The sequence below is a fragment of the Lepus europaeus genome, chromosome 10 (assembly GCF_033115175.1).
Source record: "Lepus europaeus isolate LE1 chromosome 10, mLepTim1.pri, whole genome shotgun sequence".
In the NCBI taxonomy this organism is placed as follows: Eukaryota; Metazoa; Chordata; class Mammalia; order Lagomorpha; family Leporidae; genus Lepus; species Lepus europaeus.
This window is the reverse complement of record NC_084836.1, coordinates 12610153-12633213: the sequence shown is the minus strand read 5'-3', so window position 1 is coordinate 12633213 and position 23061 is coordinate 12610153. Positions and strand designations below refer to the sequence as shown.

General features: G+C 48.2%; 1 protein-coding gene across 4 annotated transcripts in view; it reads right to left on the bottom strand.

The window, feature by feature from the left end:
* Nucleotides 1-23061, bottom strand: part of LARGE1 (LARGE xylosyl- and glucuronyltransferase 1) — a 570843-nt gene that overhangs the window by 71735 nt on the left and 476047 nt on the right. For all 4 annotated transcript variants that reach the window (XM_062202942.1, XM_062202944.1, XM_062202943.1 and 1 more), the window contains exons 8-9: nucleotides 14628-14740; nucleotides 12910-13035 (exon numbers count right to left, since the gene is read on the bottom strand). In XM_062202942.1, coding sequence (XP_062058926.1) covers nucleotides 12910-13035; nucleotides 14628-14740 — 239 coding nt within the window. The remainder of the gene's footprint in view (nucleotides 1-12909; nucleotides 13036-14627; nucleotides 14741-23061) is intronic.

Below are 23061 nucleotides of genomic sequence, written 5' to 3'. Positions count from 1 at the left end.
TCCCACCTGCCACGCTTGTAATGTTGACACCTCGGCAAAATGAGGACTAAAACGCCACCGGCTTCCCCCCATGCAGCAACCTGCTCAGAACAGGTCAAAGCACTTAGCGACAGCCCCATAGCCTGGCTCGGGGTGAGAACTGCCCAAGGGCGGCTGGGTGAGCACAAGATTGCAAACCTGAGCCACAGCACCACAGCACTAAAGTCTGGTTCCTGGAGGAGGGGCCGACTGCCTTGTATTTACTCCTGAGGGCACCTCCACTTTACCGGGCAAGGCAGCGTGCACAGGGATAGTAAAACACGTAGTGCCCATGGACGAAGGTCACGGGAGGAAATTAAAGGGCCCCTGGCAGGACGTCAAGGAAGAAGAGGGCTGGCTGGAAGGGGGCAGTTCTGGGGTTTAAACCAACTGCTTCCTCTCCCTGCGTTCATCCGAATCCTCCAGAATCAGCGCCACCATTTGTCATTCTTATTACCCGCTCTCCGGGTCTCCTTGCGTCGTTTTTCACTGTAGTCTACCGAGCTGTGGCGTGTTCAATATGCTGACGCACGCGTGCCCTCATCTTCCTCAAAAGATGTGGAAACCGACACATCTCTAAGTGTTATAAAACGTTGGAGAGCTTGAGTTATGGGGCTACTCATTTTATGCAAATGCTACAAATTCCCTTTAGGAAAACAGATCGTTTCCCCACGTGAATGGCAAGTTTTCTCGTTCTCATTCTCTCGCTCCCTTTTTCTCTCTTTTACTCTTCGGCTTTAGGATTTTTCTTCGAGGTATATTTAATTCCCAATTTAGGGAATGAGGTTGAGGTTCAAAATTCAGCTTCTGCATCCTTTTTTTTTTTTTTTAAGATTTATTCATTTGAAAGGTAGAATGAGAGAGAGAGAGAGAGAGAGACAGACAGACAGACAGACAGACATCTTCCATCTGCTGGTTCACTTCTCAAATAGCTGCAATGGCCAGGGCTGGGCACTCATCCAAGTCTCCCTGCAGGCAGGGGTCCAGTACTTGGGCCATCGCCCACTGCTTTTGTGGGCATGTTAGTAGGAATCTGGATCAGAAGTGGAGCAGGTGAGACCCGAACCAGCACTCCTATGGGATATTGGTGTCAAGGGAGGCAGTTTAACCTGCTACCAAAAAACTCCGGCTTCTGTGTCTGTGTCTTAAAATTAAACTCTAAAAAATTCAAGGAGACAGTGTTACATGGAGGTCTAAGTTCTGCAGATAGCTCTGAGAAGTCCTTTAATCCAACGAGGGCTCATACAGAACAGCCCTATGGAATCACGACACCGGATACAAACATATCCAGGTGGAAAGGCAGACCTGAGCCAGAGCAACAGGCTCTGGAGTTGGAGTGAGAGAAGTGAGCTGGGGTTTCAGTTTCACCGTACTTAGCTGCATGACTCTGGACAAGCAAGGAACTTAGTCTGTGTGATCCTGGATTTTCTGACTTACAAGACAACCCAGATGAGATTCACCTTTGATATTTCTGTAAGGATCTAGTGAGCCAGGCCTGCAACAGATCCTTACACAATCCATCCGGAAAACCCCTTTCTAAATTCTGAGGTCCGAGATGCAGTGCTCACGGCTCACTTCCTCTGAACTGCACTTGCTGTCAGCGTCAGGAGAAGGTCCGGGCACCTGCACAGACGTTCCTGGAGCAGTGGCGTGGGCCCTGTTGCTTTGCTTGCCTGGCCAGCATCCACTTCACTATCCTGGCTCACACTGGGGCTTCCACTCTTCCATGTGTGCCAGCCACAAGGGCACAGGTGGCGATTTAGATGGGAGTTTTGGGGCTAGGGAGTGCTATGAGGGCAGAAGAGGGATGAGTCAGAGTCAGGTGTATGGGAGTTTGGATATCAGAACACAGCTAGAGTTTTCTATAGAAAACCCTCAAGGTCACCAAAGTCACATACACCCAACCAGACAGGTGCCCACCTTGTGCTCTCCCAGCTACCTTCATTTCCTTACATCATAGCACCCTGGCCATACTGGAATTTTTAAAAAAATATTTATTTGAAAATAAGAGTTACAGAGAGAGAGAGAGAGAGAGAGAGAGGTCTTCCATCGGCTGGTTCACTCCTCAGTTGGCCACAATGGCCAGAGCTATGCTGATCCAAAACCAGGAGCCAGGAGCTTCTTCTGGGTCTCCCACGTGGGTACAGGGGCCAAAGGACTTGGGCCATCTTCTACTGCTTTCCCAGGCCACAGCAGAGAGCTGAATTGGAAGTGGAGCAGCCGGAACTCAAACCGGCGCCCAGACAGGATGCCAGCACTGCAGGCATTTTACCGGCTATGCCACAGTGCCGCCCCCCAGAATTTTTTACTCACCAGTTTTTACTACACTATGGTTTTCCTGACAGCAAGGATCCATGGCTTACTCAGCTCCAGGGCTCCAATGCCACTTCCAGACCCAAGGACTGACCTTCTGTTTGTACTATCCTGGTCATTAACAATGGTTCCTGGCCAGGGCTCCTCTTTCTCTCTTTCCCTTAAAAATAATTATGTTACTTAAAATTTATTTTCAATTTATTTGAAGTGGGTAGGCAGGTGGAGAGAGCGGAGGGAAGAGAGATCTTTCATGTGCTGGTTCACTCTCTGAATGTCTGCAACAGCTAGACCTGGGATAGCCCAAAGCCAGAAGCCTGGAACTCCATCAGGTCTCCCACGTGGCTGGCTTGGATTCAAGGACTTGCACCATCATCTGCTGCCTCCCAGGGTGCACACACATCTGCAGGAAACTGGATCAGGAACAGGACAGGGACTAGAATCCAAAGGGATGCGGGCATCCCAAGTGGTATCGTAGCCCCTGCTCCAGACACCGGCCCCAGGACTCCATTCTCTGCTGGTCCGCTGAAGATGCCAGGACTGGAATCAAGTTTCACAGAATGCATTTCATTCCCCCATTCAGAACAGCGCACAGCCCTCGGCTGCTCTCCCAGGAGTCTGTGCTCCCAGTAAAGGGATAACAAGATGCTCCTTTAGGTCCCTCCCTTCCCCTTTTAATTTAAGATTCAGCCCGGGGAAGTCATCAAGCGTTAAGACCTAAGAGATAAAAACCAAGGGCTTTGAAACACAAAGGACAGAGGTAAAGTCAAGTGCATTTCCACGGAGCACTAAAGGGGCCTGGCAGAGAATAATGGCTCCATTTTATGGAGAATGTAACCGAACCTGGGAGAAAGAGTATATGATTTACCCAAGTGCCCCAGCTGGTAAGAAGTAGAACTGTCATTGGAATTTACAGGGATGCCTGGCTCCAAACACCGCCCTGTCTTCAGTGCAAACACTGCTCCCAGTGGGAGTTCTCTTAAGCAACATCTGGTTGGCACAAAGTTCTCCACTTACCGCCAGGGCAGGTGAGAGGCCTGAGGCTGTTACGTTTCCTCCCATCGGGAATCTGCTCCTACTTACTGAGCTCTGGGCTTCCCAGGAGTGAGCCTTTTTCTCCTGTTTCTAATAAAACTCAACCTGTATGACGATATGTAAGTACACAAAAGGCAAGCTAAATGCTGGACAGCAGCTTGATGAGAATGCATCCCTAAGAACGTCTGTCCTCACGTTAGGTGTGGGTGAATCGAGAGTGGGGCGATGGGGAGCCCTCGGGGCTGTCCTCTGCTGGCTTTGCGGGGGTCCTCACGTTCTTATTCCACCTTAAAGGAAAGGGTTCTGAGAACCCTGCGGGAAGCATAATGATAGGGGCTGAGGTAGATAACATTCACAATGCACCCAGTCAGCCCACCATAAAGACCTCGCCCATAGGTGACAGACGAGGAGGTCACAGCTGCAGTGTTTGTATGATTCTGGCACGGAAGGGGTCAGCAAAACGGGAGAGGGTGCAACTTTTCCTGGCGACTGAGGCTCAGGCGGGCTTGTAGGGACACACAGACACACTGTGTTCCTGGACCAGCCCTTGGGGCTGCACAGCCATGTCCAAGCGCTGATAGGACCCGGATGACAGGGGCGCTGGCCTGCCAACCTCCCCCTCTCATCCCTTAGCCCTCACACACCACCAGGGTAGCTCTTTTTTGGGTTATATTTATCACTCTGTGTACGATAAGGTACTGGTGGGTAGAGTGCCTACAGGCTCTTCCTTAGGTTTATCCAAGAAGTTCTAAGTTACACTTGGTTTGGCTCTTCTGTCTTCATGGTTGTGCCATTTTACAGACATTACTCTACTTGCACACAGAGTAGACTGCTAAAGGGAGTTCACAGATTACTTTGTTTGAGAACTTCAAAGTGACAACAATTAAGCCACCGCTAGCCAATGCCAGAAGGGGATCCCATCTGCTACGTCAAAATGTTAAGCTCTTCATGAGCCATGACTTTGTTTTATTTCCCACAGTACCACAAGGGTCAGAAAACAGTGCCTAGCACACAGCACACACTCCATAAATATGGGACCAAGGGGGGCTGGTGCTGGGGCACAGTGGGTGAAGCCTCTGCCTGCAGTGCCAATATCTAATATGGGCACCGGTTCGTGCCCTGGTTGCTCCACCTCCAATCCAGCTCCCTGCTAATGGCCTGGGAAAGCAGTAGAAGATGGCCCAAGTGCTTGGGCCTCTGCACCCAAGTGGGAGACCCGGATGGAGTTACTGACTCAGCCCTGACTGTTGCAGCCACTTGGGGAGTGAACCAGTGGATAGAAGATTGATCGCTCAATCTCAATCTCTCTCTCTCTCTCTCTCTCTCTCTCTCTCTCTAATGGACTTTAAATAAATAAATACTTTAATAATAATAATATGGGAGCATGATTGGATTGGCACGTCTGTAGTGGGCAGATGGGATGTGCTTCCAGTTGGAGACCCAGCTTCGTGGGCACCTACAACACATCTGAGTTGAAGGGTCACAGTGCACTTCTCCTCTACCTCATGCTGCGTCTCCCTTTCCTTTTCGCACCTGCTAATTTGGGGGCACTCAGATACTATGTCAGATACCCTGGCTTACCAATCCCTGCTTTCCTTAACCAAGTCTCTGCCAATCTTCCTAAGAACACTCCTCTGTGTAAGACACCTGCTAAGATTTTTGTTTTTGTCTTTTCTTCCCAGCATTTTAAAAACACGTGGTTAAGAGAATATATAAAATTTACCACTTTCACCATGAGCATAATGTTTGTCCACGTTATAGCATGTGTCAGAATTTCATTCCTTTTCAAGGTCTGCCGAAGTTCTGGTTGTGCTGAATTCTGTGGATGTTTTATGTTCTTATTTTAGACCTGAAACAATGTCTCCCGTACCTGCCCTGTCACGAGAGAAGTCATCGATGACAAGGATGCAGGCTTTTCTGAGCATCGCGTCAACCTCTGCTGGTTCGTCCACGGACACCTGAACCTGCAGGGCTTCCCTCAGAAAGGCATCCACTTCTCAACGGCTGTTCAGTTAAATTCAAGCCTTTGGTTGCAAAATATGCACGACTTCAATGTTATAGTAAATGCCAAAGTGCTTTCCAATTTGGCTGTCCATGTACATCCTGGTGTGTGCACAGGAGAGCGCCCACCGGTCTCAACAGCAACCCGCTGCCTGTCTGGGGCGTGTGACCTTATCTGGGGTCTCAGTTTTCCCTTCCCCAGTCAACAATGCAGGGTTTCTTTTCCCAAGCGTTTATTGCCTCTTTTCTTGGCAATTAAGTGAAAGAACTGCTTATACCTCTGACACATTTTTTCTTACTAGTTATAATAGCTGTTTACTACACTTTTGCTAGTTCTATGCATTAAAATCTTTTTCTTTTCTCCTTTGGATGCTCCTCTGATAGAGATATCAAGTTCAATGTAGTTGCATTTATTGATATTTTCGCTTAGAACATCCTTCAGATGTCTTGTTGAACAAATTTTTTGCTATTCTGAAACCTTATGGCTAGGTTTCTTAAGGAAGGAAGGAAGGAAGGAAGGAAGGAAGGAAGGAAGGAAGGAAGGAGGGAAGGAAGGAAGGAGGAAGTTTAATTACTTTTAAATCTCTAAAGCACTTGGAATAAATTTTGTGCATGGTGTGAGAAGGATCCATTGTAAATTTTTTTCCATATGAATCATCTCAGCATCATTCATGGGGAATTTATTTATTTAAAAATTTTATTTATTTGAGAGAGAGAGAGAGAGAGAGAGAGAAAGAGAGAGAGAGAGAGAGAGAGAGAGAGAGAGAGAGAGAGAGAGATCTTATACTTGCTGGTTCACTCCACAAATAGCTGCAACAGTCAGGGGTGGCCAGGCCAAAGCCAGGAGCCAGAAACTCTATCAGGGTCTCCCACATGGGTGGCAGGGTCCCAAGCACTTGGGGCATCCTCTGCTGCTTTCCCCAGTGCATAGCAGGGAGCTGGACTGGAAATGGATCAGCCAGCATTTGAACTGGTGCTATGAGATGGGATGCCAGTGGCGGCTTGACCCACTGCACCACGTCACCAGCCCCCATTTCAACCCTTTCTTCAATGACTGGCAAGGCTCCCTCTTCCTGTATCAGATTCCATAAGTGTGTGCATGTCCTTGGGCTTTCTACCCTTTGCTCTTAATTAATTGACCCATCATGGAGCAAAGGCCCAGCCAGAGATTACTGCAGATTTTTAGTTGTTATTATTTATGATAGTTTTTTTCATGAATGAGTGTTTAACTTTATCACATAGTGTTCCTGCATCTGTTTTGATGATTATATGGTGTTTTTCCTTTAATCTATTAACATGCTCAATGACACTGTGGGTTTTTCTGATGTTAAATCACCCTTGTCTTTCCTGGAATGAACTCAGCTTGGCCATGATGCATTATCTATTTTCTACTTGGCTGGATTTGGTTTGCTAATATTTTGCTTAAATGTTTTGCATCTATATTCAAGAGTCAATGGCCTGCAATTTTCCTTTCTTGTAACTCTCCTTGTCTAATTTTGATACCAAGAATACCCTGGACTTGCTGAAGGGGTTAAAACCATGTTCCTTTCCCCCCAGTCTCTGGAGAATTTTATTTAAAACTGGAACTATTCTTCAATTAAAACAAATTCTAGGCCGGTGCCACGGCTAATCCTCTGCCTGCGGCGCCAGTACCCCGGGTTCTAGTCCCAGCTGGGGCGCTGGATTCTCTCCCAGTTGCTCCTCTTTCAGTCCAGCTCTCTGCTGTGGCCTGAGAAGGCAGTGGAGGATGACCCAAGTCCTTGGGCCCTGCACCCACATGGGAGACCAGGAGGAAGCACCTGGCTCCTGGCTTTGGATTGATGCAGTGCACCGGCTGCAGTGGCCATTTGGGGGTTGAACCAAAGGAAAAAGGAAGACCTTTCTCTCTGTCTCTCTTTCTCTGTCTAACTCTGCCTGTCAAAACAAACAAACAAACAAAAAAACAAATTCAGTGGCCTATGCGTCGCAGCAGGTTAAGCTGCTGGGTGCAATGCCTGTATTCTGTATGAGCACCGGTTCGAGTCCCAGCTACTGCGCTTCTGATCCAGCTCCTTGCTAATGCTCCAGGGAAACCAGCATAGGACGGCCCCAATGCTTCAGCCTCTGCCACCCACATGGGAGCCCTGTATGGAGTTCCAGGTTCCTGGCTTCAGCCTGGACCACCTCCAGCTGGGGAGTGAACCAGCGGATAGAAGATTTCTCTCTCTGTGTTTGTCCCTCTCCTTCTCTCTCTGTAACTCTGCCTTTCAAATAAATAAATCTGAAAAAAAAAAAATTCTATTTACCATGTAGGGATGCTGTTTCCACGTAAAGAACATTTAATGGCTAGAGGATAATCCAGACATTCTATTTCTCTCTGAAGTCAGTTTTGATAAATTATACACTTCTGGGAATGCATCAATTTCATAGACGCTTTCAAATTTATTGATATAATGTTTTCATGTATTCTATTGTCACACCTCAAAGCAGTTTGTGGAGAGAATTCAAAGATCCTTTAGGGGTGGGTATTTGGTCTAGCTGTTGAAACACTGGTGGAGAGGCTCCCATCCCACATTGGAGTCCCTGGGTTGGATTCTCGGTGCCACTCCTGACCCTAGCTTCCTTTAACACAGACCCTGGGCAGCAGGTGAGGGTTAAAAGTTGTTGGGTCTCTACTGCTCACATGGGAGACCTGGACTGAATCCCTGGGTGTCCCAGCTTTGATCTGGCCCAGCCTTGGCCACTGGGTGCATCTGGAGAGTGAACCACTTGATGGGAACTCTCTCTAATCAATAAATAAAAAATTATATATAAAAAAGGTAAGTTGGTGCAAAACATATTCAAATTGATGCATAATTTTTCTACAACATGTGTTTTTCACAAGCTTTCAGAAAACTCCCCATATCCATGGATTTCAAAATTTATTTGCACAAAAATAAACATCTTTTAATTTGTTTCCACAAACATTCAACGATTTTGTTTACTCTATTTATGTTTATTTATTTATGAGGCAGAGAGACCCAGAAAGAGAGAGACAGACAGAGGGCGTTCCCATCTGCTGGTTTGCTCCCCAAAATGCCTGCAGTAGCCAGGCTAGGCCAGGCTAAAGCTGAGAACCAAGAAATTGGTCCTGGTCTCCCTCCTGGGCAGCAGGGATCCAATTATGTGAGCCACCACCTGCTGCCTCTCAGGGTACACAGTAGCAGGAAACTGGAATTAGCGCAGAGGCCGGGACCCAAACCCAGGCCCTCTAATGTGGGGTGGGGGTATCCCAATCAGCATCTCAACTGCCCGGCCAAATGCCTGCCCCTCCACAGCTTTGAAGTACCCATGTATTACGGTCTAGGATTCTGCTTTAGCTATGCGTGGAAAGCGCCATGAACTGACAGACGGTTTGCTTTAACTTTTGTTGCATATCTGGAACTCAGAAGAACCACTGGCTCAGAAAGATATAAAGAAATGAATCTAGACTGACGCGTCCCCTTAATTTTTCGGTGATTTCTCTCTTTTTCTTGGTAAATCCTTCCACGGTTTTGTCTATTTTATCAGCCCATTTCCAACCAACTTTTGATTGTATTGCACAATTTGTTTATCAATTTCTGCACTTCTCTTCATTTTATGTCCTATCTTTATTTTCCTTGAATTCATCCTAATGCTCTTTACCTATCATCTTAAGTTGTAAACTTGGCTTATGAATTTTTAGCCCTTCTACTTTATAATGTAAACATTTCAGGCTATATATTTCCCTAATGTTTGCTAATCACACTAAATTTTGACATGTATAATTTTTATTTTCATTTAATCAAAATAGTTTCCAGTTTCAATTATGATTTCTATTTAGAACAATGAGTCCTCCATTTTAATCAAGTAGGTGCTTTAAATCTTTCTGTTATTGTCTTACAATTTAATTAGACTTGTTCAGAAAACTATGGTATAATATGATTCTTCAAAACGTACTGCGCTATTTGCTTTATGGTCTAGTACATGGTACACTTTCATAAACGTTCCATGTGACCTTGAGAAGGATGTGTGTTCTTTAATTGTTAGGTGCGAGGTTCTTTATTTACCCAATAAATCAAGTGTGCTAACTGTACAGCTCTGATCGGCCATATGTTTATCAATTTTTGACTGATCACTCAATATTTGAAAAGGCTATGTTGAATTATTCCACTATGAAAGTAGTCTGTCCACTTCTCTCGGGAGTTCCCTCTGGAGCTGTGTGTGTATAAATATTTATGCATCTATATACATATTTATAAACACACATGCTACCGCAGAGCACAAGATTAGAATTCTTGCAGCTTCTTGGTGAACTTTTAAACAGTGACCGTCTCTATCCCTACCAGTGCTTTGTCTGATATCAGCATGGTCCTACCAGCTTCGGGACACTGGCCTGGTGGTCTTTCTCTGTAATTCCACTGTCGACCTTTTCAGGTTGCGAAGAGTTAGTTATTCCATGCTGGATGCCATTTTCTATTGAACCTGACAATCTGTCTTTGCAGTGCCAAGGTTAGTTTGCATGTATTTGATTGATGGTATATCTGGACTTATTTCGATCAATTTGATTTCATGCTATTTCCTCTACTTTTTATGATTTCATTCTTTTTTTTCTTGAATTATTTGTTTGTTTTTAAAATGATTTGCCTAGAACCAGAAACAAAGACGAAATCTAGTGCTCACCACACCACACCTATCTTTATGCTGGGCTCCCCCCACCACGGATCTGCGAGTCACCCACTACCCACCTACTCTTTGCTTTTGTTTCTGCATTCGTTCCCTAACACTTGTTTCTGGCTTCTGCTGTCTGTATTCACTCTATGGACTGATCAATAATGTGATTACAACATTTTAAAGTTTCTAGCCAGCAGTGGCAGGAATTTTTTTTTTTTTAAAGCAGGGTGGGTTTTCTATTCCTCCTCTCCAAGCTTCTTAGTCCATCACAATCTTTACTTTTTTTTTTTAAATTATTTATTAACTTGAAAGTCAGAGTTATACAGAGAAGGAGAGACAGAGACACACACACACACACAGAGAGAGAGAGAGAGAGAGAGAGAGAGAGAGAGAGGTCTTCCATCCGCTGGTTCACTCCCCAATTGGCTGCAATGGCTGGAGCTGAGCCTATCTGAAGCCAGGAACCAGGAGCTTCTTCCAGGTCTCCCATGTGGGTGCAGGGGCCCAAGGACTTGGGCCATCATCTACTGCTATCCCAGGCAATAGCAGAGAGCTGGATAGGAAGTGGAGCGGCTGGGATTTGAACCAGTGCCCATATGGGATGCCGGCACTGCAAGTGGCAGCTTTACCCACTATGCCACAGAGCCGGCCCCTCACCACAATCTTTAAATACTCCTGTCTATTTCATCTATTTTCCAGAAATCTAACAACTCCAGGATAAAAAGAAGCAGCAGACAGGGCCAAGCACTGTGGAGCAGCAGGTTAAAGCCCTGGCCTGCAGTGCCAGCATCCCATATGGGCACCGGTTTGAGTCCTGGCTGCTCCACTTCTGATCTAGCTCCCTGCTAATGTGCATGGGAAAGCAGTGGAAGGATGGCCCAAGTCCGTGTCAGCCTGCAGACTCGCCGACTGCAGGACAGTTGCTGGTGAAGCCATCACGAGGACAGTTTGTTACACAACATTATCTCCAGCAGTCACTAACTGTGACCCCCCCACCCCCAATCTGCATCCACATGGGAGACCTGGAGGAAGCTCCTGGCTTCTGGTGGACCGGCTCAGCTCTGGCCATTGCGGCCATTTGGGGAGTGAACCAGCAAACAGAAGAACTCTCTCTCTGTCTCTACCTCTCTCTGTAACTCTGTCTTTCAAATAAGTAAAATAAATCTTAAAAAAAAAAAAGCAGAAGTTTCAAGAAGCAGGAACAGCACATCAGTTCCATCTTAACATTTTCTAATATTTTGCTGTGAACATTGTGTGCAATAAAATAAACAAAAATGTTCTTTCCCTCTGACTTTATGGTTTTACTCCTGGGAAGGGAAGCCACAGAAAAATTCTGAAGGAAGAAAAGAGCTTTATGGACAAAGCTGTCCACTGGAACACAATTTGTATTAGTGAAAATATGAAAACAGCCAACCTTAGGCTGGCTAAGTAATGGATTCTGATGTAACTGGGGGTAAGATGCTTCTTAACACCATGCGGCTGACCCACAACACATGCTGTAAAACAAATGGAGGGGCCGGTGATGTGGCGTAGCGGGTAAAACCACCGCCTGCAGTGCCGCATCCCATATGGGTGCTGGTTTGAGTCCCGGCTGCTCCACTTCCGATCCAGCTTTCTGCTATGGCCTGGGAAAGCAGTGGAAGATGGCCCAAGACCTTGGGCCCCTGCACCTGTGTGGGAGACCCGGAAGAAGCTCCTGGCTTTGGATTGGCGTAGTACCGGCCCTTGCCGCCAACTGGGGAGTGAGCCAGTGGATGGAAGATCGATTGATCGATCTCTCTCTCTCTCTCTCTCTCTGCCTCTCCTTCTCTTTCTGTGTAACTCTAACTTTCAAATAAATGAATAAAATAAAAAAAAAAAACAAATGGAAGGCAAAATACCAAATTCAGTGGGCACTATGACTGCAAATAGGGCAGAGCAGGCACATGTGGACATGGGTCAGAGAAGCCCACTAGAAGAGACTAACTCATCAAGAAAGAAAGATACGCAGTTCTTTTCCCTTTTTAAAAGTTGTCGTTATTGTTACTGCAGTGTCACACACGGGCACTTGCTAGAACTTTCCAATGGAATAAACGTGCATCTACTCCTGGCCTGGTAACAGCCAGAGGCAAACGCAGTGGGTGGCAGACAGGCCTGTGCTCCAACCCTTGCTCTGTCTCTTAATAGCCAGGGTCAGTTCTTCACTCCTCCCCTTGGACGCACACGTGCTCTCTGGGCTCAGCCACATGCTATTCTGGCCAATGGGATAGCAGCAACAATGAGTCGAGGTTTCTTTTTATGCACTCCAGCTTCCTCTTCCACACAGCCCTTGCAATGGGGACGCACCACTCTGGCCTGCAAACGGTACAGTGGCAACACTGAAGGACAGCTGAGTTGCCCCAGCCACCAGCCATTCGGTGTGAGGCCGATCACAAGTCAGTGGAATCCAGAGAGCCAGCCAGCCAGCCAGCCTGCAGACTTCTGGACTGCACTGACAGTGGCTGGTGAAGCCATTGGCAGGACAGTTTGTTACACAACACTATCTCCAGCAGTCGCTAACCATTACCCACCCCCCATCTTCACCTTGCTACAGCCTGGTGCTATCACTGTGTCTGGATTAAGCGAATGGATTTGGGAGTTGAACCTGAAGAGCTGACAGCAGATGAGAAGAAAAGCCACCTAAGTCAGCTCTGACGCCAGGAGGCTCTCTGCTTTCCAGAAAGCTCAAACAAGCACAGGAAAAACAGCCAGCAACAACCAAAAGGGTATTGTTTCTGCTCGTGTGCGCCCTTATCTCTCTCAGCACACTGCACACAAGCTCGCCCGTGCCCTGGGAAGGTCCTCCCAACCCAGCTTCCCTCTGCCAGCCCCCGGGGGCCTCCCCTTGGCTCCCAGCACTGCCTGCCCCCGCCCTACCTTCAGATCGGACACGTCTCTGTAGCACTGCTCCGAGCGGGTGTGGTCCGACAGCTGCACGTTCCAGAAGCAGGGGAGCTGATACACGAGGAAAGGGTTTTGTTTGATGACAGCGTTGAAGATGTCCTGGGAAATAAAAGCCAAGGACATGGTCAGGACAGCGAGGGGGGCTCTCTCGAGGCATCGCAGCTCCTGGGGCAGGGTTCTGCAGGAGCCTCCTGCTCTGAACACAGCCTGGCTCGTGCCATGGGACCTTCCTCTTGCCTGTCGTCTCCAGGAACCAAGCGATACTGATGGCACCGAGGCAGGAGGTGCCCCAGGCTGCTGTGACGCTTGTAGGCTCTGCTGGTCTCACATAGCACCTTCCAGCGAGCTCCCGTGGGGCAGCCAGGGAGCGCCTTTCCCACCCTAGCCAGTGCATAATAGATGAAGTTTCTTTGCCTCTCCTCATCCTACCTCATGCAGAGCCCTGGGCTATCCATCCTGAGCCTCCTGGAGACGTAAGCATGTGATGACAGGTGCTTCTGCTCCTCCAGGGGGCTGAGACAAATGACAGTTCCTCCCTGCTGGCAGCTCCTCCTGGGGCCGACAGTGGATGCTGTGACGGATGCCCTGGGACTGCAGCAGGTCACAGAGTCCAGGGTACGCCTCTTCCCCCTCGAAACCCAGCCCTGACTCTCTGGGGAAGTCTCCTTCCTTCGGGCTCTTCCCCACGCCCTTGCACGGGGCCACGCTTATTACCTGGCTGCTGACAGCAGGTGCCGGCAGGTGAATTATAAGCCTTTGCGCAGGAGACGGCTGAATAAACGACCCTCACTGGACACGGACACACAATTGCCAGCTATGGGGGACGCGCTCCAGTCAGTGGGATTCGACTTAAAATATGAGCACGGCAGCCAATTTCCCCCTCAGCTCCCTGAGCGTTATTATTTTTTCAAAAAGGCATTCATTATGCTCTATGTCATGTTAGCAAAGGAAATCAGGTTCTGGCTGCCTGGGAACTACCGAATAATAATGCTTAAGAAACAGTCAAGTCACCCTAACTGAGTTCCGGGCTTCCTCTGTGTTGGAGAACTTTGCAGGGACTTGACAGATGTGGCAACCGAACAGCGAACTGAGAGCTGGGGAGTGAGCTCCCTGCCTGAATGAAGGCGAAAGGGCAAAACGAAGGGGCTCAGAGGAGTTGTCATCCCGTGGCAAGCCGTCCACCAACACTGCAGCAAGATAAGCATCTCAAGAGGTGAGCTCCCTGCATGCCCCAGTTAGAATCAGAATATATATATATAAGTATATATTTTATACACTGAGCATTGGTTAAGAGCTTGGTGGAGTGCTATGATTTTCCCACATTGCCTGGATACAAAGGGGATTCTTGGAGCCACATGGCTGGTCCTGGGCGGCAGCTTCCTCTTACTAAATGTATCTGATGCCATCTATTTATGAGTTTGCTTCAATAAATTCCAGGCTCTCTGAGGCCAAGCACTGTGTCTTCTATTTATCTCTGTCTTCCTGTTTCCCCGCTACACATGGTGCTCCTGTGATAGCCTACTAATGAACAAATGCAGGCACTAATGAGTTGAGCTGTTTTCCTGGACAGGCAAGTGTAAGGCAGTTCTACCTAAGCACCCAGAGTCACCCCGTGGGGAGCCCGCCCCCCTGCCTGGCAGAACCGAGGCACTCAGGAATAGCTGGCGGTTCCTTGCGCCCTGGCCACTCACCTGGTCAGCCAAGGATGTCGACAGCATGCCCATGAGCTCCCTCTCTGCCGTCAGCCTCCACATCTGCTCCCACTTCATCTTCCGCAGCTTATCCAGAAGCAGCAGGATCACGCCTGGACCAGAGCACAGCACAGAGCAGAGAACCACAGTGAGACAAGGGAGCCAGGCGCAGGCTCCCAGCAGTCACGGACTCTTGGGGACCATGTCCGGCCCAGAGAGGAGACCCAAGCACCGCGCTGCTGCTGGGTCTTCCTCAGAAGTTCTCTCAGCGAGCCCTCACCGTGGGATCCATGTGAAGGTCATGGAGACCTGGGTTCAACTCCAGGCTCTGCCAGTTACTCGGCACCAAGCTGTAGGCCAGGGGTGGGGAATCATTTTCTTTGCCAAGGGCCACTTGGGTATTTTTTTTTTTTTTTTGACAAGCAGAGTTAGACAGTGAGAGAGAGAGACAGAGAGAAGGTCTTCCTTCCATTGGTTCACCCCCCAAATGGCCGTGACAGCCAGCACTGTGCCTATCCGAAGCCAAGAGCCAGGTGCTTCCTCCTGGTCTCCCATGCGGGTGCAGGGCCCAAGCACTTGGGCCATCCTCCACTGCCTTCCTGGGCCACAGCAGAGAGCTGCACTGGAAGAGGATCAACCAGGACAGAATCCGGCGCCCCAACCGGGACTAGAGTACTGGAATACCGGCACCGCAGGTGGAGGATTAGCCTAGTGAGCCGCGGCACCGGCCCATTTGGGTATTTATAAATCACATTTGTATGTGGGCCATACAAAATTATCATATTGAATTTCAAGTCCTTCCTGTGGTTACCATGGCAGGGCAAGACCAAACGATTTATGGGCCTTGTATGGGACATATGAGTTAATGGGCCTTGTATGGGACATGTGAGTTAATGGGCCTTGTATGGGACATATGAGTTAATGGGCCTATACAGGAACATAGGTCTCTGAGGCTGTTGCATGGCTTATGTGACAAGGGCACAAGAGCCTGGCACAGTCTAGATGGTGGTGATGGTTACACGAAGTCGTGTTCAAAATGGTAGATCTGTGTCACACACACACACACACACACACATATATATTTTACAATAATATTGATAAAAGATTCTAGCTCTGCTTGGACACACAGTATGCTGTTTAAGAGCAGTGGTTTCTCACCTGTGTTTTGCCCCAGAGAGAGAGACCTGGGTGAATGAGGGATGGCGTCTGGAGTGAAATTTCCATTGCATAACCTCCTGTATTTTTCAAAATGTCAAAACAACTAAATGTATTGCTCAGGCAAAAAAAACAAAAAGAAAAGAATATTAACATCTAAAGAGAAAAGTGTAAGAGTATTTCAAAATGTGGAAAAATGAAATTACAGGGTAAGTTCAGTGGTGGGTATTTGGGCAGTGGTTAAGACACTAGCTGGGACGGCCACATTCGAGTCGTGGCTCGACTCTGATTTCGGCTTCCGGTTAGTGGACACCTCGGGAGGCAGCAGGTGACAGCACACGTGGTTGAGTCCCTGCCCCGACACAGGAGACCTAGACGGGGCTCCCGGCTTCCAGCTTCAGCCTGACCTGGCCGTGTCGGCTGTGTACACCTGGGGAGTGAGCCAGTACAGGGGAGACCTCCTGTCTTTTTCTTTATTTCTTTGCCTTTCAAAAAAAGGTTGATTTAGGTGTAAAGATTTTTGAAATCCACGCACGTGGGGGTCTTCAAAACTTTCAAGGGAAATATGTTTCACAGAAACTATGCCCGGGCCTCAAAATGCTTTTGCACCCAACTAAGCTTATCTTCTAAGTTCATTTTTTCCCCACGAACGTTTCAAAGTACTCTCATATTTCACCTGCCTGATTGGCAGAGGTCAGCTGTGTGCCACTGCGGCAGTCCCAGCATGCCGGGAGAGCTCACGGCCCAGCACACGGTGAGCCAGGAAGTTCCCTGCAGGCCACTGCAGTCGTTTGGTGGATGGGACTGTTAACACCCAGGGGCCTCCCAATCAATCCTGCCCAGGATGCTGAGCTCAGCAGAACGGTCAGGGGAGAAACTCCAGGCAGTGAAGAATGATCTTAGCTGATGCATTGTACGATGTTTCCCAGACTGTTGGAAAGAAATGGAGTCCCTCAAGTCACACAATCGAGTGGCACATACTTGGCAAAAAAAAAAAAAAAAAAAAAAAGTGCGTTCACCATCTAGTCGATAGTGGGTCGGGATGAAAGGAAATGAAACAGATGCAACGGGAAGAACAGGAGGAGAGAGAGAGATCTGAACTTGGAAGTCACAGGGGCCAGTTCACCTCCTGCAGAATCTTGGGGCTTTGTTGGATTTGCCCACAGACACCATTTTTCTGCAGGTGCGTTTTCCCATCATGCTGCCCAAGATCTCTACAGCAGAGATTTTCCCATGCTTATTTTATAGGCGGGGAAGCTACGGGGCTGAGTCCGATACTTGTCTACTTCACGGTCAAAGGTGCCTGTCCCAGATTCGGACTTCGACACGCCGGCCTCTGAGGTCAGTGCTTCTTCCACCCCAGCACAAAGACCAGAGCCCCAGCAGTGCCCCCTTTAGAGCCTGCGGACTCTTGGCAAGAGTTCTCTTTTTTCCCCACCTCGCACTTTCTACATGTGTCAACTGGGTTCTGTGAGGTCCTTAGAGGGCGGCTGTGCCACCTCGTGGCAGGCTGTGACACCAAGAACTCCAGCTCTCGCTGGGGAGAAAGAAAACCTGATTTCTAGCACTTGCCAATTTCTGTGGTGTAAGTACTCCCATCACGGCTACCTGGAAGGCAGCAGCGTGTCGCTACTGAACACCAAGCCGGGCACCGCAGAGCCAGTGCAAGCTCACGCCAGCACCAAATTCACCACAAAATATTATGTCATTGCGTCTTTTGGTGAGAAAAGGAAGGGATGTTTGCAAATTTAAGAATCAAGAGAACACAGCCAGGTGCGTCACTAGTGACTGATTCAAAAAAAGAGACTGTCATCAAACATGTGAAAACACAGTTTCATTACATCTGACTGCAAAAAGGCATTCCAGTGAAGCTGGTCAGATGCTGCAATATGTAAGAGATGGGGGTGGCTGGAGGCTATGAACGATGATGAGGGGCCGGCACTGAGGCGTAGTGGGTAAAGCCGCCACCTGCAGTGCCGGCATCCCATAAGGGCACAGGTTCCAGTCCCGGCTGTGCCACTTCCGATCCAGCTCTCTGCTATGGCCTGGGAAAGCAGCAGAGGATGGCCTGTGCACCCATGTGGGAGACCGAGAAGTTCCTGGCTCCTGGCTTCAGATGGGCTCAGCTCTGGCAGTTGCAGCCAACTGGGGAGTGAACCAGTGGATCGAGGACCTCTCTCTCTGCCTCTCCTTCTCTCTGACTTTCAAATAAATAAATAAAATCTTGAAAAAAAAAATATATGAAAGACGTGAACAAGTATTTTGAAGGCCCTGGAGGTGGACAAGGCATTTCTATCAGTCTCTGCAGACTGAGTTGAGAATCGATGGTTTTCAATGGGGTGAAGGCTCATTGGGTCCTCAGCAGCAGGTGCGATCAGAAGTTTCGTCATCTCCTTCTACATCCTCTTCCTCAGAGGCAACCAGTAAGCGTGGTGGTTGCGTTTCATTTCTGTGTATATTTTTATATTTTTATTCTCTATGTATACGATAAAAAATAATACATATAGTGTATTTAGTGGTTCACTTGTCATATTTCCTACTGTAACTTGCCTTTAAATCTACTGCTATATTTTCAAGATCTAACCATATTTAGGGCCAGCATTCCAGCGTAGCAGGTAAAGCCTCAGTCTGCAATACCTGAATCTCAGGTGGGCACTGGTGTGTTTCCCAGCTGCTCCACTTCCAAGCTGCTCCAGTTCCTTGCTAATGGCCTGGTTAGAGCAATGGAAGATGGGCCTTTGCTACCCATGTGGGAGCCCTGGATGGAGCTCCTGGCTCCTAGCTTCAGCCTGGTCTAGCCCTGGCTATTGTAGCCATTTGGGGAGTAGATGGAAGTCTTTCTGTCTCTGTCTCTCCCTCTCTCTCTGGAACTCTGACTTCCAAATAAATAAATAAACAAATCCATATTAGTAGTTAAACATCTAATTTTTTCATTATAATCATTTCTTTCACTTTATAGATGTACCACCATTTATTTATGTACTGCCCCCCACCAAAGGACTTTTTGGCTGTTGATGATGTTTTTGCTGTTATAAGTCATGCAGCAACACACACCCTCATCCAGACTGACACCCCAACGGGCACAGGAGTTGACAGTTGAGAAGGTCCTGCCTCCCAAGTTATCCAGGGATTGCTGTGTGGGTGGTATGGCTTGAGACACCTTCAGCTGCTCCATCATCCATGTCACATCAATGCCACTACTGAGTTTTATGGATCCTACATTTAAAAGAGCTTCTACATCATTTATTTTACTCCTTAGTTCAATAGCTACTTATTGAGCACCTATTATGTGTGAATGAACAGAAGTAGACTTGTTTTTCTTTTTTTATATTCCCCAATGAATGGAATTTGCTCAAAGTACTAACACAGCATATATACCAGGGTAGAACATTCCAGCTTTGTCAGACCCTATTATGGAAACACAGAAACAGGCACATCTATGAGACAGGTTTACCCCAAAAAATTTAATATTTATGAGTGAAACTGACATTTTGAGATTTGATTATTGTTTATAGCCCTTGACTATACTCTTGAGGTTTTTCTACTAAGTAGTTGCTGAATTCTTTATTTAGTGGAGGGCTAAGCTTGTGATTCTAAGATACACTGAAAGTAAAAATTAAAAGAAAAATAAGGAAGAAGGAGGGAAGGTGGGAGTGCAGGAGGGAGGGAGGGAAGGGTGGCAGCATCATCGGCTCTTAAAACTGTATATAGGAAATACATGACATTGTCCCTTTTATATAAATACAAACTATAAAAAAAAGACATGTTCACCACTATGATCCAACATGATGACTGTGCACACTGAGAATGTGGACTGCTTAATAAGAATCAGAGGAGGGAAGCCTGTGTTAGCCTGGGCTAGGACCACCCCTTCCACCCAAGCTGGCTTCATGGTACTTTGCTACTCAGCCCCTTACCCCGTGCCTCTGCCAGGCAGACAGGGGAGAGGGGCATCTCAGGTGGCCATGAGGACTGAGACACAGAGTGGGGAGACAGGGTAGCAAACCTGGGCTATGCAAGAACCAGAGAGCATGCTGGTAAGACGGCCCACTTTGCTTGCTTCAGACAAATGGCAGGACATGGACCCGAGCAGCTGGGCAGAGACTGGGTGTGCAGGGGCTGGAGTCTCTGCGAAGCAGAGGTTTTCCAACCATCTTCATGGCATTTCCCACACAGAAAATGATATTCTCCCTTTTTTAAAAAAAAGATTTTTTAAATTGAAAGGCAGAATGACAAACAGAGAGGGAGAGACAGACATCTTCTACCTGCTGGTTCACTCCCAAAACAACTGCTGAGGGGTTGGCCAGGCTAAAACCAGGAGCCAGGAACTCCTTGTGGATGGCAGGAGACCACGTACCTGGGCCATCATCTGCTTCCTCCTAGAATGCATTAGCAGGAAGCTGACTCACAAGCAGAGTAGCTGGGGCTCAAACCAGGTACTCCAATGTGGGTGTCCCAAGCAGAGGCTTGGTCCACTGCACTGAAATGCCTGCCCCAGAAAACGATATTCTGATAACCTACTGGGCTGGAAAGAATTGACCTGCTTGTGGGCACAAGGGCCGATTCAAGGGCTCCAGGTGTCCAAAGCCCACTCAAGTGTCCCGGGGCTGAGGGGGTGCTGTTTTGGCACTTGTCATCCACACACACAATGGTTGGGAAGTCCAAGGGAAGGACTCCGAGCACGGGAGTGGCCGTGGTGGACCTCTTTCAGAAAGGCCAACTGAGAGTGCTGCTGTATCACGTCACGCTGTAAGAACAAAGGCCCCAGGATCTCCACGTGCTCTGAACAACGCACCACAGCGCCTTGGTCATCGGCAGGCTTGTATGAGCCTTCCCTCCCTTTCCTCAGAACATCTTTTCCAGCAAAACTGGCACAGTGGCCCTTTACCATTTAGCCCCTTACCATCTGCTCCACGGCGGTGTTCTCTCTGGGGTCCCAGCAGGGTTGGTAAATATGCCACCCCCTGTTCCTTGATTGGCCCAAGACTTAGCATTCAAACCAGACCCAAAAATCTGTGAGCAGACAGCTTCCTGTGCCACCTCTAACCTCGCTACAGTGTGAGAAGGGAGGCAGGTCAGGCATCCGGTGCCTTTGTGCAGATGCTGGGACTTGGACTTTTGTGCAGATGTGGGGACTCGGGCGCTGAGAGGGGAGGTGCAGCTGGTGTCCCAGTGCTGGCCAGTGCTTCCTACTGCCTGTCTAGAAGACCTTTCATCATAGGACATGAGAACTAATGAAGACCATGGCTTCCCATGCCAGCAGGGAGCACACAGCGGCTGCCCTTGTGTCCTGGTGTTTAGAAAGCCTGTGCTTCTTGCCAAGCGAGACTGCTAGGTGTGTTCTTGGCCAACAGAGGCCAGCATGGGCTCATGGGAATAGGGGCTCCCAGGCCCCCCAAGATGGTCATCTAGCTGCTCTTGACATGCTAAGCGGACTGCTGGGGGCCTTGCCTAGCCTTTCTTGCATTCAGAAGTGACCTGCAATTCATTTTAGAGACACTGATTTGAGGGCCTCCTCCTTCTCTGGTTCTATTCACCAGGCTAACTGTAGACTGGAAGTAGACTCCTCGTTTTGAGCAGGTAGCACCCAGTGGGAAAGGATTATGGGAAATCAAGAAACTGCAAGGCACCATGGGAAGTGACAGATGGGGGAAGGAGTGCAGGAGCACGGACATTGACTGTGCTCTGGGAGGGATGCGTTAGGGAAAAGGTTCCTGAAATCGATGATGTCTAACCTGAAACCTAACGACTGATGAAGGCCATGGGGTAAAAGAGGAGTGAAGGTCAAGTCAGGCGAGCTTCTCCCTTCTGGGCAGTGGTTTCAGAGAAATGGCTGTTCAGTGTCTATCAGGCAGCAAATCTGAACAAGCAGAACTTAAAAGGTCAGGACTGACTTCTCAAAAAAAAAAAAAAAATCAAAAGGAGGCTGCACCGAGTTGTCTAATGTGGGAGAACATACCTGTCTTTGCTCATCAATCTATAGTTAATCACAGGTATGCATAGAATAAATACCCTCATGTCCCCAGCCGGTGCAGCAGAGGCAACTGTGGGAACATGGGTGTTCATTTATTTGAGAGCTACAGAGACAGACAGACAGATGGACAGACGGTGAGTTCCCCATCTGCTAGCTCATTCCTCAGATGCCCACCACAGCTGGGCCTGGGCCAGGCCAAAGCCGGGAACTGGAAATACCATGCAGGTGGCAGGAGCCAAATCCCTTAGCCATCACCTGCTGCCTCCTGGGGTATGCATTAACAGGGAGCTGGAATTAGGAGCAGAATCAAGGCTCCAAAGGCTCAGGCACTGTTATGGGATGTGGGTGTCCTAAGCAGCATTATAATTTCTAGGATAAACACCCACCCCACAGAGGTGTTTTTGTAGCCACCCTAGAAGTGCAAGCTGCACTAAGACCGTACCTGCAGTGGACTTGGAAAGCATAGCCTGGGTTGAGTCCTGATGTTGCCATCCACTGCCAATGAGATCCTGGAAAACAATCACTTGGATTCTGAACCTCGGTTTATTCTTTTTAACATAGGGACGACCCCACATTCACACCAGGAGGATCCCAAAGACTGAAAACCTTTATAAGTATCTTACATAGGAGCTGTATCTACAAATACTAACCTAAGAATATTGACAATCAATGTCCAAACCTCGGAATTCTCTCAATAGCCTGGATCCACGGATAGTTCTAAAAATCTTCAATACCCTTGTGTGTGTGTGTGAGATGCATTGGCCATTCAAAGTATCTGTGACGTTTTGTAATATTCCCAGGCCCGTGACCAGCTCTACCTTCTGACCACTGCCAGCTCCCAGTGTAACAGCTATGGGGTTACTGCAAGGGGCAGCTGTGAGATACAACTGCAGAAGGAAAAAAGTAACAGAGGAAAGAAAATCCACCACACAGAAAACCACGTGCACACATTATGTTCTTAAGCAGCCAAGGAGTCTGCTTTGGACACGAGATAAAATCAAAGGGCTTGGGGCCGGCGCTGTGGTGCAGTGGGTTAAAGCCCTGGCCTGAAGCGCCGGCATCCCATATGGGTGCCGGTTCTAGTCCCGGATGCTCCTCTTCCAATCCAGCTCTCTGCTATGACCTGGGAAAGCAGTAGAAGATGGCCCCAGCACCCACGTGGGAGACCTGGAAGAGGCTCCTGGCTCCTGGCTTCAGATCAGTGCAGCTCTGGCTGTTGTGGCCATCTGGGGAGTGAACCAATGGATGGAAGACCTCTTTCTTTCTCTCTCTGCCTCTCCTCTCTCCACGTAACTCTGACTTTCA